At 57.9% G+C, this 14,495-nt stretch overlaps 2 protein-coding genes across 23 annotated transcripts in view; one reads left to right on the top strand and one right to left on the bottom strand.

The window, feature by feature from the left end:
• SRCIN1 (SRC kinase signaling inhibitor 1) overlaps positions 1–6,389 on the top strand; it is a 73,004-nt gene extending 66,615 nt beyond the window's left edge. For 9 of the 18 annotated variants that reach the window (XM_072918983.1, XM_072918981.1, XM_072918984.1 and 6 more), the window contains 2 exons: positions 2,260–2,859; positions 2,902–6,389. In XM_072918983.1, the coding sequence (XP_072775084.1) occupies positions 2,260–2,592 (333 nt within the window). In that variant the 3' untranslated portion in view covers positions 2,593–2,859; positions 2,902–6,389. Of the gene's footprint in view, positions 1–957; positions 1,581–2,259; positions 2,860–2,901 lie in introns of those variants that run through there. The other 9 variants (XM_032743612.3, XM_030256342.4, XM_072918974.1 and 6 more) reach the window with 8 other exon arrangements.
• A 607-nt stretch (positions 6,390–6,996) lies between these two features.
• The window catches only part of ARHGAP23 (Rho GTPase activating protein 23), a 41,117-nt gene continuing 33,618 nt past the window's right edge, over positions 6,997–14,495 (bottom strand). For all 5 annotated transcript variants that reach the window (XM_041721434.2, XM_041721432.2, XM_041721433.2 and 2 more), the window contains exons 13-24: positions 14,332–14,393; positions 13,899–14,026; positions 13,646–13,764; positions 13,408–13,563; positions 12,469–12,547; positions 12,114–12,187; positions 11,480–11,569; positions 11,254–11,379; positions 11,112–11,153; positions 10,903–10,996; positions 9,568–9,599; positions 6,997–9,454 (exon numbers count right to left, since the gene is read on the bottom strand). In XM_041721434.2, coding sequence (XP_041577368.2) covers positions 8,429–9,454; positions 9,568–9,599; positions 10,903–10,996; positions 11,112–11,153; positions 11,254–11,379; positions 11,480–11,569; positions 12,114–12,187; positions 12,469–12,547; positions 13,408–13,563; positions 13,646–13,764; positions 13,899–14,026; positions 14,332–14,393 — 2,028 coding nt within the window. In that variant the 3' untranslated portion in view covers positions 6,997–8,428. The remainder of the gene's footprint in view (positions 9,455–9,567; positions 9,600–10,902; positions 10,997–11,111; positions 11,154–11,253; positions 11,380–11,479; positions 11,570–12,113; positions 12,188–12,468; positions 12,548–13,407; positions 13,564–13,645; positions 13,765–13,898; positions 14,027–14,331; positions 14,394–14,495) is intronic.

The following is a 14,495-nucleotide window of genomic DNA, read 5'->3' as shown; positions in this document are numbered from 1 at the left end:
GCTCCTCGCAGAAGGGTTCGGAGGGGAAAAAATGTGGGATGAGCAAAATGGGCACTTGTTGGCAAAAAGGGTCAAACCCCACCTCGGCTGCTCCATTCCTAGCGGAAAAACCTCCCCAGGGAGGCGTTTTTTTGAGATTTGTTGAAGGTTTTTTTGAAGTTTTTTGAGGTTTGTTGAGGTTTTTTGGGGTTTTTGAGGTTTGTTGAGGGTTTTTTGAGGGTTTGTTGCGGTTTTTTGGGGTTTTTTTGAGGGTTTGTTGTGGTTTTTTGGGGTTTTTTTGAGGTTCATTGAGGGTTTTTTGAGGGTTTTTTTTTGAGGGTTTGTTGCGGTTTTTTGGGGGTTTTTTGATGTTCTTGGAGGGTTTTTTGAGGGGTTTTTTGTGAGGGTTTGTGGAGGTTTTTTGGGGGTTTTTTGAGGTTCTTTGAGGGTTTTTGAGGTTTTTTGAGGTTTTTTTGAGGTTTTTTGAGGTTTTTCAAGGTGTCCCTCGAGGGTGTGATGCTGTCCCACCTCATGGAATCAGGGAGAGGCAGAGATTCCCTCTGGATTTCCCCTGGACTGGACAAACCTGAGGGACCAGGAAGCATCTCCTGACCCCATGAGGCCACCGCGTCCCCTCCCCTGGAGGCCACCCATCAGCACAGCCCCGGCTGTTGGGTGTCACCGCCTCGGTGACACCGGGGTGGCCACAGCAGTGACTTTTCCGTGTCACTTTCGTCCCCCGTGTGGGATTTATCCGTGTCCCCATCCCCGTGGCACAGCGGGGGACAGGGACACGCGGGCACTGCCACCCTCGGGCGCTGCCGGGGGCTGTGCCCGCTCTAACGCTGCCCTTCTTGTCCCCCCTGTGCCTCCCCCCGTGTCCCCTGTGCCCTCCCCCACCCCGGCTGTGTGTGGCTGTGCGTCTGTCCGTCCGTCCGTCCGTCCTCACCCCTCGGGGACGTCCCCTGCCCGTGTCAGTGACGCGTGGGACCCGTTCTCGTCGCTGCTCTTTGTGGTGGTGGCCCTTTTCCAGCTGCTTGACCTCAGGCCTGACTCAGTGCTGCTTTCTCAACGAGCTCCTTTTGCTTCTCCGTCGTTTTTGGGGTTTTTTCTGTCCTTTTTGCTTTTTTTTTTCCATTTTTTTTCATTTATTTTCCTTTCTTTTGTCTTTTTTTTCCTTTTAAAGCTTTTCTTTCTCTTCGGACTTTCCACCCCTTTCTCCTCCTCCTCCTCCTCCTCGTCCTCCTTGAATCTTGCTTTTCTTTCCAGGCCACTAGACCATCTAAAGAGGCCAGTGAGACCTCCCCCACGGTCTCAGAAAAACCCGCAGCTGGCAGAACCTCCATCCCCGTATTGACTTCCTTTGGGGCCAGGAACTCCTCCATCTCATTCTGAGCTCCCTGCCAGCTCCGCCCGGCCGCTCTCCTGCTCCCGGGGCCTTCCTCCTCTCTTCCTCGGGCTCCTCTTCCTCCCTGGGACTTGGCTTCTCCTTGAGGCGCTCTCTGGAGGGGAATCCGCCACCTGTGTCCCCTCCTCTTTCTGTTTCCATCCGTGTTTTTTTGTCGCCTCCGCTCCGCCAAAAAAGAACTTTTGTGTCTCGCCTGTGCCGCGCCTCGGCCCGAATCTGTGTCCCCTCCCGCTCCGCCATGGCCAACCAGCCACTTTCTGTTTCTCTCTCTCTCTTTTTGGTTTTTTATTCTCCTTTTCTCCTTTTTTTCCTCCTTTTTTCCTCCTTTTCTCTTTTTTTCCTCCTTTTTTTCCTCCTTTTTTCCTCTTTTTCTCTTTTTTCCTCCTTTTTTCCTCCTTTTTTCCTCCTTTTTTCCTCCTTTTTTCCTCCTTTTTTCCTCCTTTTTTCCTCCTTTTTTCCTCCTTTTTTTCTGCCTTTCCTCCTTTTTTTCTTCCTGTTTTTCCTCCTTTCCTCCTTTTTTCTCCTTTTTTTCTCCCTTTCTTCTTTTTTCCCTCCTTTTTTCCTCCTTTTCTCCTTTTCTCCTCCTTTTTTCTCCCTTTCTCCTTCTTTTCTCCTTTTTTTCCTCCTATTTTCCTCCCTTTTTTCCTCCTTTTCCCCCTCCTTTTTCTCTTTTTTCCTCCTTTTTTTTTCTCCTTTTATTCCTCTTTTTCTCCTTTTTTCCCTCCTTTTCTTCCTCCTTTCCTCCTTTTCCCCCTCCCCTTTGGATCACTGTTGGTTCGTTCCCCTCCCCTCTCTTTTTTTCCCCCTTTTCCCCTCCCCACTTTTTTGGTTTTTTGTTTTGTTTTTTTGTTTTTATTTTCTATTTATTTAAGAGCTCTCAGAGCTTCCCCCCACCAGCCTCCAGCCAGGAGCAGCTTCCAGCTCCCACCTCGCGGAAAACCGGGAAGCAGCGGCGCCCGAAGACGCCCCCGGAGCGACCCCCGGAGCGACCCCCGAGCGCCCCGGGCGCCGCCGCGGTGTCCCCGCGGGAGGAGCGGACAGCCCCGGCCGCGGCTCCCCGCGGGGCGCCCGCCGAGGCCGAAGGCTCAGGGACATCCCGGCTCCTCCTCACCTCCGCCGCCGCCGCCCCCGCCGCGCCCGGCTCCCCTCGGGGGGCACCGGGGGGTCCCCGGGAGTGCCGGAGGGGCCGCAGGGCGCGGGTGTGAACTGGGGAACTATTGGGGAATTATTGGGGAATTCTTGAGGAATTATTGGGGAGGGGTCCCGGCGGGGTGACGCGGGCGCGGTTTTGTCACCTCCCCAGGGGAGCAGCCCCGGTTCTGCCCAGCCTGGGGAGGGGGGCACCGGGCGGGTCCAGGTGTGCCACAGGTGGGCATCAGATGTGCCCAGGAACATCTCAGGTGTGCCCAGGTACATCTCAGGTGTGCCCAGGTGTGCCCAGGTACACCCCAGGTGTGCCCAGGTGTGCCCAGGTACATCTCAGGTTTGTCCCAGCTGTGCCCAGGTATGCCCAGGTACATCTCAAGTGTGTCCCAGCTGTGCCCAGGTACATCTCAGGTGTGCCCAGGTGTGCCCCAGCTGTGCCTAGGTATATCCAGGTACATCTCAGGTGTGCACAGGTGTGCCCAGGTGTGCCCAGGGACACCCTAGGTGTGCCCAGGTAGACCCCAGGTGTGCCACAGGTGGGCATCAGGTGGGCTCCAGGTGTACCCAGGTGTGCCCAGGTGTGCCCAGGTGTGCCCAGGTATATCTCAGGTGTGTCCCACCTGTGCCCAGGTACACCCCAGGTGTTCCCAGGTGTGCCCAGGGACACCCCAGGTGTTCCCAGGTATGTTCTGGCTGTGCCTAGGTATATCCAGGTACATCTCATGCGTGCCCAGCTGTGCCCAGCTGTGCTCTGGGTGCATTCCAGGTGTGCCCAGGTGTGCCCAGGTGCACTCCAGCTGTGCCCAGGTGTGTTCTGGCTGTGCCCAGCTGTTCCCAGGTGCACTCCAGCTGTGCCCAGGTGTGTTCTGGGTGCGCCCAGCTGTGCTCTGGGTGTACTCCAGGTGTGCCCAGCTGTGCCCAGGTGTGCCCAGGTGTGTGTGTGCGTGTGCTCTGCGTGTGCAGCACGAGATCCGATCACTCCTTCCGTTCTCCGTTTCGTCCTTGCGTTGATTATTTGATTATTTTTTGGTTTTATTTTAATTTCAATTCCTTTTTTCATCCTTTTTCCCCCCCCTTCCTCTGATTTTGCGTTTTGTTTGTTTTTCGGGTTTTTTTTATTGTATCTCGATCATTTTTGTACAGAAGAAACGAGAGCCTTTTTTTGAATAACAAAGAGAAAACACACACAAAAAAGGACAAAAAAAGAAAAAAAAAAAAGAAAAAAAAGACCAAAAAAAAAAAAGGAAGGAAGGTTAAAAAAAAAAAAAGGAAAAAAAAAATCATGATGCAATTTCTTTGGATTGCAAAAAAAGCAACTCTTTACATTTAAGTGAAGTGTCTTAACATTTTATATTGTTTTAAAAAATATATTTACATATTATATATATATAATATACGTAATATAAATCTATATATAAATATTTAAAGAGGGGAAAAAAATCCTAAAAAAAAAAAAAAAAAAAAAAGAGGAAAAAAGAAGAGAAATAAATAAATCACGTCCGGAATTATTTAGGGGCTGGATTCCAAATCCCTGCTTAGGTTTAGAGCTCCTCGTGTCGCGCTGAGTCCCCGCCCTCTCTCCTTGTCCCCAGGTGTCCCCAGGTGTCCCCTGGTGGCCTTGGGGACACCGGCCCGTGCCCCAGTGCCAGCAGCAATAGCAGTCGCGGATGCATTCCCAATTAATTTGATTTTTAATTAATTTTTTTTCTCGGTACCAAAGTGGATTCGCTGTAGCAAAGCCGCAGTGGTGGCACCTGGCGCTGTCCCCTCCCCTGCCCCGCCCTGTCACCTTCTGTCACCTCCTTCTGTCACCTCCTGGCGCCTGAGGAGGGGGCGCGGTGGCAGCTCCCGAGCGCTGATGGCTGGAGGTGACAATGCCACCCCCGTGGGGACATCCAGATGGAGGTGACAATGCCACCCGCTTGGGGACATCCAAATGGGGGTGACAATGCCACACCCTTGGGGACATCCAAATGGGGGTGACAATGCCATCCTCCATGGGTGACAATGCCACCCCCTTGGGGACATCCTCATGGAGGTGACAATGCCACCCCCTTGGGGACATCCAGAGGGAGGTGACAATGCCATCCTCCATGGGTGACAATGCCACCCCCGTGGGGACATCCAGAGGGGGGTGACAATGCCATCCCCCTTGGGGACATCCAGAGGGAGGTGACAATGCCACCCCATTGGGGACACTCGGATGGAGGTGACAATGCCACCCACTTGGTGACACCCACCTGGAGGGTGACAATGCCACCCACTTGAGGACACCCTCAAAAATGTCATGGGGGGGTTGACAAGTGCCACCCTCCATGGGGACACCAACAAAAATGACACTGGAGGAGGCTGTCCTCAGTGTCCCCACATCAATGTCCCCACTTTAGCGTCCCCATCATGGTGTCCCCACCTTGATGTCCCAAATTTGGTGTCCCCATCTTGCTGTCCCCAGTTTGGTGTCCCCATCTTGGTGTCCCAAATTTGGTGACCCCCAACTTGATATCCCAAATTTGGTGTCCCCATCTTGGTGTCCCAAATTTGGTGACCCCATCTTGATGTCCCCATCTTGGTGTCCCCATCTTGGTGTCCCAAATTTGGTGTCCCCATCTTGGTGTCCCCAATTTGGTGTCCCCAGCTCGGTGTCCCAAATTTGGTGTCCCCATCTTGGTGTCCCAAATTTGGTGACCCCATCTTGATATCCCAAATTTGGTGTCCCCATCTTGGTGTCCCAAATTTGGTGTCCCCAATTTGGTGTCCCCACCGTGGTGTCCCCAGCCTGTCACCAATTTTGGGGCTGGTCCCCCGCTTTGTCCCCAGGCCGCCCCTCCCCGCTCGTCATCAGCCGGGAGGTGACAATGCCAAACCAGGGGGTGACAGCACCAGGTGAGGGGGGTGACAAGGCCAGCTGAGGGGGTGGCAGGTCCCAAACTGTCCCCAAACCCCCCCCGTGATGTCCCCTTGTCCCAGCTGGTGTCCCCGTGAGCGTGATGTCCCCGCGTGTGCGTGTGCGTCCGTCCCCTTCATGGCATCGCGCAAATCCCCCGCTGAAGCAAAAACAACAAAAAAACCAAAAAAAACCACCAAAATTCAAAACAAAACAACTCGAATCCGGTTCAAACCGGAAAAAAAAAATTAAAAAATGACAAAAAAAAGAGGAAAATGTGTAAAAAGCACAAAAAAAGCCCAAATCCAAGTGCTGCCTGCATCGTGCATGTGTCGGAGGCGCCCGCTGCATGCGCTCCCCGCTTTACTCGTCTGGATGTTGTTTCAAAACCAACAAAAATAAAAATAAAAGGCTACGACTCCGAAAAGGACAAAAAAAACAAAAAAAAAAAAGGACGAACTGAGAAGAAAAAGCAAAAAAAACGCCAAAAAAAAAAGGAAAAAAAGTGAATTTCTGGCTCTACTTAGAGGCTGTTTTGGGGTTTCTACGCCGTCGTGTCTCTCTCTCTTTTCCGCATGAATTTTCTCGTGAACTGTTTTAAAAAAGGAAATAAAAGGAACAAAAAAAACAACAACAACAACAAAAAAAGTTGAAAACGGAGGGGAAGAAAAAAAAAAAAAGGGAAAAAATGAAGAAAAATGTAAAAAAAAAAAAATTAATAAAAAAAAAAAAGCCTCGCGCAGGGGAAAAGAGGGGGAGGGGAGGGAGGGGACCCCTCCCCCACCCTGTGTCACCCCCTCCCCACGCCGTGTCCCCCCGTGTCACCGTGGATGCCATGGGTAGTTGTGTGTGACCGTTGTAATTATTCCCGTGACAAAAGGGTTGCTTTTTATTCTTTTCCTTTTTTCCCTTTCTAATTTTTCTTTTCTATCAGAGTGTCCAGCTTTAATAAAATTACCTTTTTTTTTTTTTTTAATTTTTTTTTTTCGGCCTCTTTTTCTGTCTTTTTCTGGAGATTTTCTTCTCTTTCGCCTTCGTTCCCTTCTCGAATTTGGAGACATTTGAGAATTGAGAAAATTGAGGAATCTGAGGAATTTGAGACGTTTGAGAATTGAGAAAATTGAGGAATCTGAGGAAATTGAGACATTGGAGAATCGAGAAATTTTAGACATTTGAGGAATTTGAAAAATTTGAGAATTGAGGAATTTGAGGAATCTGAGGAATTTGAGAAATTTTAGAAATCTGAGACATTGGAGAATTGAGACATTTGAGAATTGAGAAATTTGAGGAATCTGAGGAATTTGAGACATTTGAGACATTTGAGGAATTTGAGACATTTGAGGAATCCAAAAACTTTGAGAAATTTGAGGAATTTGAGAAATCAAAAATTGAGAATTTTGACTGGGATGGGGCATCACCAATTCTGTTATTTCCTCCCCACAGGCTCAGAGAAAAATGAGATTTATTATCCTCCCACAGAGAAATCCGGGAATAAAAATTCCCAGCAGCGGGAATTTGGGGGAGGTCCCTGCCCACCAAAAAAAAAAAAAACAACAAAAAAAGGGAATTAACACCAACAAAACCTTGAATAACCAGTTTATTTCCAATATATAGCCTGGAGCTGGGAGGGGGGCAAAGCAAGGGGGATTTTTTGGGTTGGTTTGGGGTTTTTTTGCAGTTTTGCAGATTGAGGAATTGGGGTGGGAAGGGGGTTTTTAATGGGGTTTTTTTGGGGGTTTTTTTTGGGGGGGGGGGACATGCAGGAGGGTTTTAAAAAGTCACCACTGGTCCAGCACGTCCCCTGCTCGGGGCTGGCTGAGCAAAACTTCTTAAAAAATCCTTAGAAATCCTTTGGGATATGTTACAGGGGCGGGGATGGTATTTACAGGGATGGGGGGAAAGGAAGAAAATAACAAAAAAAACCCAAAAAAAAACGAAAAAAAAAGAAAAACCCAACGACTTTACAGCAAATATTTGCATAAGGTACGAGAAGGACACGGAGAGACCGGTGACAGGGTGTGACACCAGGTGGTGGCACTTGTGGCCACGCCCGGTGTCCCCAAATTCCCTTCCTAAAGTGCTTCTGGCCTTGAGGGGGGGGACAGGACGGGGACAGCGATGGGAGGGGACAACGGGGACATTCCAGGAGGGAAAAGGGTGGCGGTGTCCCCACCCCTGTCACAGGGTGTCCCCTGTCAGTGCCAGCTCTGCAGAGCCCCCCAGGTGAGGGTGACAGCGCTGAGGTCCCCAAGGGACGCCAGCACACGGGGGGGGGTCTCTGAGGCGGGACCCCAAAAGGTTCTCAGGGCATGGAGAGTCCCCAGGGTCCCCAAGGTCTCTCATTGAGGTCACCGGGGTCCCTGATGTCCCCAGGGTCCCTGATGTCCCCAGGGTTTGTCATCACTGTCACCAGGGTCCCTGATGTCCCCAGGGTCTGTCACCAAGGTCACCAGGGCAGGTGTCTGTGACCCTGATGTCCCCAAGGTCCCCCGGGGCAGGGGTCTCTGATCCTGATGTCCCCAAGGTCCCCCGGGGCAGGGGTCTCTGACAGGGTCCCCAGGATTCCCCAAATCAAGGGACTGTGACACTGAGGTCCCCAAGGTCCCCAGCACAGGTGTCTGTGACCCTGATGTCCCCAGGCTCCCCAAGGGTCAGTGACACCGAGGTCCCCAGTGTCCCCAGTGTCCCCAGTGTCCCCAGTGTCCCCAACCCGGGCCAGGTTCCATCCGGAGCAGCCGCAGCGCTCAGGGAAGTGCCCGCACTTCGCACTGGGACAGCAGTGCCACCCCTGGGGACAGTCCCCGTGAGCCCCCCACGCCCCTCCTGGCACTGCCCGGGGACTGGGGCACCGTGCGGTGGCACCACCGCCGGTCCCCAAAGCGTGGGGGACGCGGAGGCTTTTGTCCCCTCCGCGGCCACCGGGACCTGTTAAATAACGCCAACAGCTCGTCCAGAGCACAATTAAATACGGCGACAAGGGACAGTCCTTAAATTAAACGCGGCCCGGGGGGTCACAGACACTGCGGGAAGCGCCGGGGCGCCGCGGGACCGGGGCTACCGGCGGCCGGGCTCTCGGTGGCCGTGCCCGGGCCAGCAGCGCCAGGCGGGGCCGGCGGGGAAACCGCGGGCCGGGCTTTGGTGGACTCCAGGCTGCTGAGCCCCGAGTCCTTGTCGCGACAGGGTCCCGCTGTCCCCTCGTGTCCCCGCGGTTCCTTCCACTCGTTGAAGTTGAGGTCCTTGAGGCCACCGGGCACCACCACCGTGTGCCGGCGCCAGCCGCTCTTCTTGCGGCGGCTCTCGGGGGAGCCGGCCCGGCGCAGGCGGACCCCAAAGTCATCGGCGGAGCCCCGCAGGTGCTGCCGGAGCTGCTCCCGCAGCGACGCTCGCCCGGTGGCCACCCAGCTCTGCTCGTGGCCGCCGGCCACCCCCGCCGTGTCCCCGGCCGGCCGCTGTCGCCCCAGCTTCCTGCGGGCCAGCGTGTCGCACTGCATCAGGCGGTGCGAGCTGAAAGAGGGGCGGCCCAGGGGTGACTTGTCCTCGTCGCCTGTCCCGTCCTGTCCCCCGGGCTGTCCCGGTCGCGCTCCCTCGCGGCTCTCCGTGTCCGTCTCCATGTGGCTGAGCTCGCTGCGCTCGTCATCCGCCTCCTCCCCGCGGCTCCCGGCCACCGAGTGCACCTCGGAGCACAGGCTGCGGTCCATGGTGGACAGCGTGGAGTAGCCGGACACGATGGAGCGGGCGTCCGGTGCCGGCTCGGAGCCGGTGCCCGCGGGATCTCCGGAGCGCTCCCGTTCCGTCCCGGCCGGGCCCGGAGCCGCCGGCTCGGTGCTGGTGCCGCGGGGAGCTTTGCCCGGTGTCACCGCGGGGATGTCCCGCTCCAGCTGCCGGCCCGGGCTGTCCCTGCGCTCCGCGTCGTCGTCGGTGCTGCTCCCAACGCCTTCGGCCTCTCTCCTCTTCTTCCTCTTGCGGGCGGCGGCCGAGACGAAGGGGATGGCGAGGAGCTCCCGGTGCGGCGGCGCTTTGCGCGACGGCCACGTGCCCTGCGAGCCAGGGGACAGCGGGGTCAGGGGTGGCGGCGACACCGACGGGGACGGGCGGAGTGTCCCCATCCCCTCGTGCCCGCCCCGCCGGCCCCAGCCCGGACCCCGCTCACCTTCGGTTTGGCGGAGCCGCTGCGGGCCGAGCCTGGAAAGCAAAGGGGAGAGGGGGGTTAGAGGGGTCCCGGTGGGGGGAATGTGCTGGGGAGGGGTCTGGGGTCTCTTTGGGGGTGCTGCTCCGTTCCCCCAAACCAGGACGGGGACATGCCGGGGGTGTCACAGCAGCGGGACGTGCCAGGAGGGGCTCCGGTGGTCGCAGGGGTGGGGCGGGGGTCCCTGGCATCGCTCGCCTCACCCAGGGTGAGGAGTGGGGACAAGGGGGACACACGCGGGCACAAACAGCCGGGACACACAGCCGGGACCCCCGCGGTGGGACCCCAACCCTCCCGCGGCCACGGGAAACAGAGGGGACAGGGACAGGGCGCTGCCGCTGCCGTGTCACCGGGAGGGGAGGTGGCTCCGTGCCACAGCCAGCCTCGGAGCGGGACTGGGACAGGCCGGGGGGTTACGGGGTAAAGAGGGGACACAGAGGGGACACAGAGGGGACACGGAGGGGACACAGAGCGGACACAGAGGGGACACAGAGAGCACAGGCAGCCCTGGCCCTGCTGCGGCCGTGTGAAGGACAAGGACAGCACACAGACCCCTCTCCCGCCCCGCATGCCCGGGACGGGGTTAGCAGTGCTGACAACGAGAGAGGGGGAGGCAGAAAGGGGGTGCCGACCCTCCCCGGGGCTTTGGGAACCCCACACCCCAGAATCTGCGGGTTCTGGGACACCCCACAGCCATCCCTGCAGCGGGGTGGCACCACAGGCACTGGCCAAGGAGGAGCAGAGGGAGAAGGGTTTGGGGTTCTCCCCTGCTGGTTTTGGGGACCCTGGGGACAGTGCCAGGCAGGGCAGGGTCCCCTCCCCTCCCGCTGTGCCCCCCTGCTCCCCCTCTCTCGTGGTCCCCCCGAGGGTTAGTGCGTGAGCAATGCACCCGGGATCGGACTGTACCCGCTCTAGCTCTCGAGGAGATCCGCTGCAGGAGGAAGAGGAGGAGGAGGAGGAGGAAGAGGACAGCACAGAGAAGTTCAAGGAAAGAACGTAAGAAATCAGTCCAACGTCAAAGGCTCCCCGACTCCGGGTGTGGCAGCGCGGGGGTCCCGGGGGTGGGCACTGCCCTGAGGGACACGGAGTGGCCAGCGGAGAGAAGGGGGACGGGACAGGGCGGGCAGGGGGCTCCTCGGGCACCCCCAGGGGGTGATCCCAGATTTGGAAACACTCCAGCACACGCAGGTTGGCCGTGGCCGTGCCCGGAGATGTGGGCAGGGGTGGGACAGAGAGTCGGGAGGGGCGCTCCGGGGTGCCAGGAGCGGAGGGGACGATGCCACGGGTGCCACCCCTCACCTGCGGCATCGCCGGGCGCCGCCGTCCTGCCGATGTTGGGCAGCAGGTACTCGATGTTGGGCACGGATTGAGCCTCCTTCTCATCCACGGGGGTCTGTGGGGGGGAAAAAAGGGGATCAGGGCACTGCCGAGAGCCCCCCAACTCCCAACTGGGGGGTCTGCACCCCCCTGAGCCACAGCGAGACCCCCTAAGTGGGGACAGGCCTCACCTTCTCACCCTTGTCCTCCTTGTCACTGAAGAACCAGTCTGACTGTGGGGGAGACAGCAGAGGGCTCAGAACTCCATCCCCATTTTTGGGGTGCAGATCCCGTTCCCCCCTCTTGCCCACTCCACCCAGGGGTGCCACTCACGTGCTGGATGAGGGTCTCCACGATCTTGTAGCGGTCGGGCATGTGCGTCACCATGTCGGTCATGTTGTCCTCGGAGGTTCTCACCAGCGTGGGGCCGAACACCAGCGCCAGGTTCCGGGGCTCCATCTGCGCCCAGAGCCCGCTCAGAGCTCAGCCCGGCCCCGCCTGGGGGGCTCCAGGTGGGGCAGGAGAGCCCCAAGGTTGGGGGTGGGTGGGGGATCGGTACCTTGTTCTTCTCCGAGTGGTCAGCGATGGTCTTCAGGTGACCCACCAGGAACTTGAGGGTCTCGTAGTAGTGGCCTGGCAGGTCCCGGATCTGTGGGGACACGTCGGGTCACCCCCTCTGCTCAATGTCCCCACCCAAGGGGGGCTCCGGGGTGATGTCCCCACCCAAAGGGAGTTCCAGGGTGATGTCCCCACCCAAAAGGGGCTCCAAGGTGATGTCCCCACCCAAGGGGAGCTCCAGGGTGATGTCCCCACCCGAGGGGAGCTCCAAGGTGATGTCCCCACCCGAGGGGACCTCCAGGGTGATGTCAACGCCCAAAAGAGGGTCCAGGGTGATGTCCCCACCCAAAAGGGGCTCCAGGGTGATGTCCCCACCCATGGGGAGCTCCAAGGTGATGTCCCCACCCAAAAGGGGCTCCAAGGTGATGTCCCCACCCAAAGAGAGCTCAAAGGTGATGTCCCCACCCAAAAGGGAGCTCCAGGGTGATGTCCCCACCCAAGGGGGGCTCCAGGGTGATGTCCCCATCCAAGGAGATCTCCAAGGTGATGTCCCCACCCAAGGGGAGCTCCAAGGTGATGTCCCCTCCCAAAAGGGGCTCCAGGGTGATGTCCCCACCCCTGTCCCATGTCCCTACCAGCTTCCGCAGCGTCCTCATCCTCTCGCTGGCATCTTCAATCCGGTTGGCTTCGATGAAGTCATTGTATTTATCTGGAAGTGGCACATCAGGGTGTCACCGCGGGGTGGAGGGGACAGGCCACCACCCTCCCCACAGAGTCAGGGACCCCCGGATGAACCCGCTGGAGATACCGGGGAAGGGTCTCAGTGCCGGTCCCACCGCAGGGCAAGGAGGGACAAGGACAAGTGGCCTTGGTGGCAGGGGGTCAGCGCTGTGCCCCGCCATGGGTGGGGGTGTCACCGGGTCTGGGGGTTGTCCCCAACACCAGGGATGGGATTTGGGGCTCTGGTGGCCCCGGGGGACAGGGACTCACCATCGGTGAACAGGGGCTCGGGCAGCTTTCGGAAGAAGGATTTCAGGAGGCTGCTGATGACGTTGAGGTCCTGCCACCGCTGCGGGGGACAGAAGAGGCTGCTCAGGGGGACAAGCAGGGACACCCAGGGGACAGCGGGATGAGGTCCCAAAACCAGGGACAGCTCCAGGGAAAGTCCTGAGCCACCACGGCGGCGTGGCGAGACGCAAGGGGACAGAAGTGTCCCCAGTGTGTCACCTCCAGTGCTGGCAGCGATCGCCTGGTGGCCCTGCCACCCCAGGGGATGGAAACGGGGATGGAGGGGACAGGGATGGTGGGACAGGGACAGTGGGACAGGGACAGTGGGACAGGGATGGTGGGACAGGGACAGTGGGACAGGGACAGTGGGACAGGGATGATGGGACAGATATGGGACAGGGACAATGATGGGCACAAGGATGATGGGGACAGGGAAGATGGGACAAGGATAACAGGAACAGGGACCATGATGGGGACAAGGAAGGGACAGGGATAATGGGGACAGGGATGATAAGGACAGGGATGATGATGGGAACAAGGATGTTGATGGGGACAGGGATGGTGGGACAGGGACAATGATGGGACAGTGATGATGGGACAGGGATGATGGGACAGGATGATGACAGGAACATGAATTATAGCAAGGACAGGGATGAAAACAAGTTCAGGGATGATGATGAAGACAGGGATGATGGGGACAGGGATGATGGGACAGGATGATGACAGGAACATGGATGATAACAAGGCCAGGGAATGATGATGGGGACAGGAATGATGACAGGAACACAGGTGATAACAAGGACAGGGATGGTGACAGGGACAGGGACGATGACACAAACCTGGAGAACATTCCAGAGGCATGACAGGGATGAGGAGCGGGATGGGGCCAGCCACGGGGACAGTCACCTGCCCTGCCCTCACCTCGTCCTGCAGGTTGATCTCGGTGGCTCCCTTGTTGAGCTGCTCCTGCAGGCTGGACACCACCGCGTTGTTGCCGGGCACGCGGTAGATGCCCATGTACTCCAAGCCCCGGTCCTCCACCACCTTGCAGCACGCTTCCACGATCAGGGGCACGTTCTGCAGGGACAGGGACGGGCTCAGGGGGTGCCAGGCCTGTGCAGAGTCCCCGAGGGCTGGCGGTGGTGGCATGGGGCCGTACCTTGTTGTCTGGGGCAGGCTGGCAATCCTCCAGCCTCACGCCGAAGGTGCGCGGGGCAGATTTCTTGTTCTTCTTCATGATGTTGATGCCCCACGGGGCTTTTTGGGAGCTGCTTTCATCTGAAGCAGGGGGAAAAAAACCCCACAGGATCATTTGGGATAAATGGGAAGAGCAGCCCTACAGGGATAAGCACCACAGCAGCGCTGGGGACACAAAGCACCCCGGGTTTGCGGTCCTGGGGTGTCCCACGTACCTTTTGTGACGGCTGCGTCCTGCCTGGGGGACCGGGGCGCGCTGGTTCCCGTCTGCTTCAGGAACTCGGCTCGGATCCCCAGCCCGCGAGGGCCCTTGGGTGACGAGTCGGGCTTGGCGCCCGCAGGGCTGCAGGGAGAACGGGGAGGGCTCGTGTGGGGCACGGCCAGGGGTACCAGCCCGGCACAAAACCTCCCGGTAAACTCTGCCAGCATCACCCCCAGGCTTCCTACAGAGAGCCGGGGGAGCACCGGGCTGCTCCAAAGCCTCGCTACAAGTGCCAGGTGCCGCTGTGGCTGACCCCAGGCCACGCCGGCTGCAGGCGGCTCTTCCATCACTGCCCCATCCGGGGAGCCGCCGGCTTTGCTCCGTCACCGTCACACCAGGGTGACCAACGCCCCGGGGGTCTCGGTGCCCACCACCCCGGTCCGTACCTCACTTTCCTGTAGTCGTTTAACTTCTTGCTGATAAGGGCTTGGCTGGCAAAACCGGGGTCCTGGGGAGGCAGAGAGAAGAGGGGAAGGGAGAGCTTGAGCAGAGCATCCACCGGGCACCCCCGGGCAAGTCCACGCTCTGCGGGGCCAGGCAGCACCAGGTC

Source organism: Taeniopygia guttata, chromosome 27, assembly GCF_048771995.1.
Source record: "Taeniopygia guttata chromosome 27, bTaeGut7.mat, whole genome shotgun sequence".
Lineage (NCBI taxonomy): Eukaryota > Metazoa > Chordata > Aves > Passeriformes > Estrildidae > Taeniopygia > Taeniopygia guttata.
The sequence above is the reverse complement of the archived record's forward strand: the minus strand, read 5'-3'. Positions and strand labels throughout refer to the sequence as shown.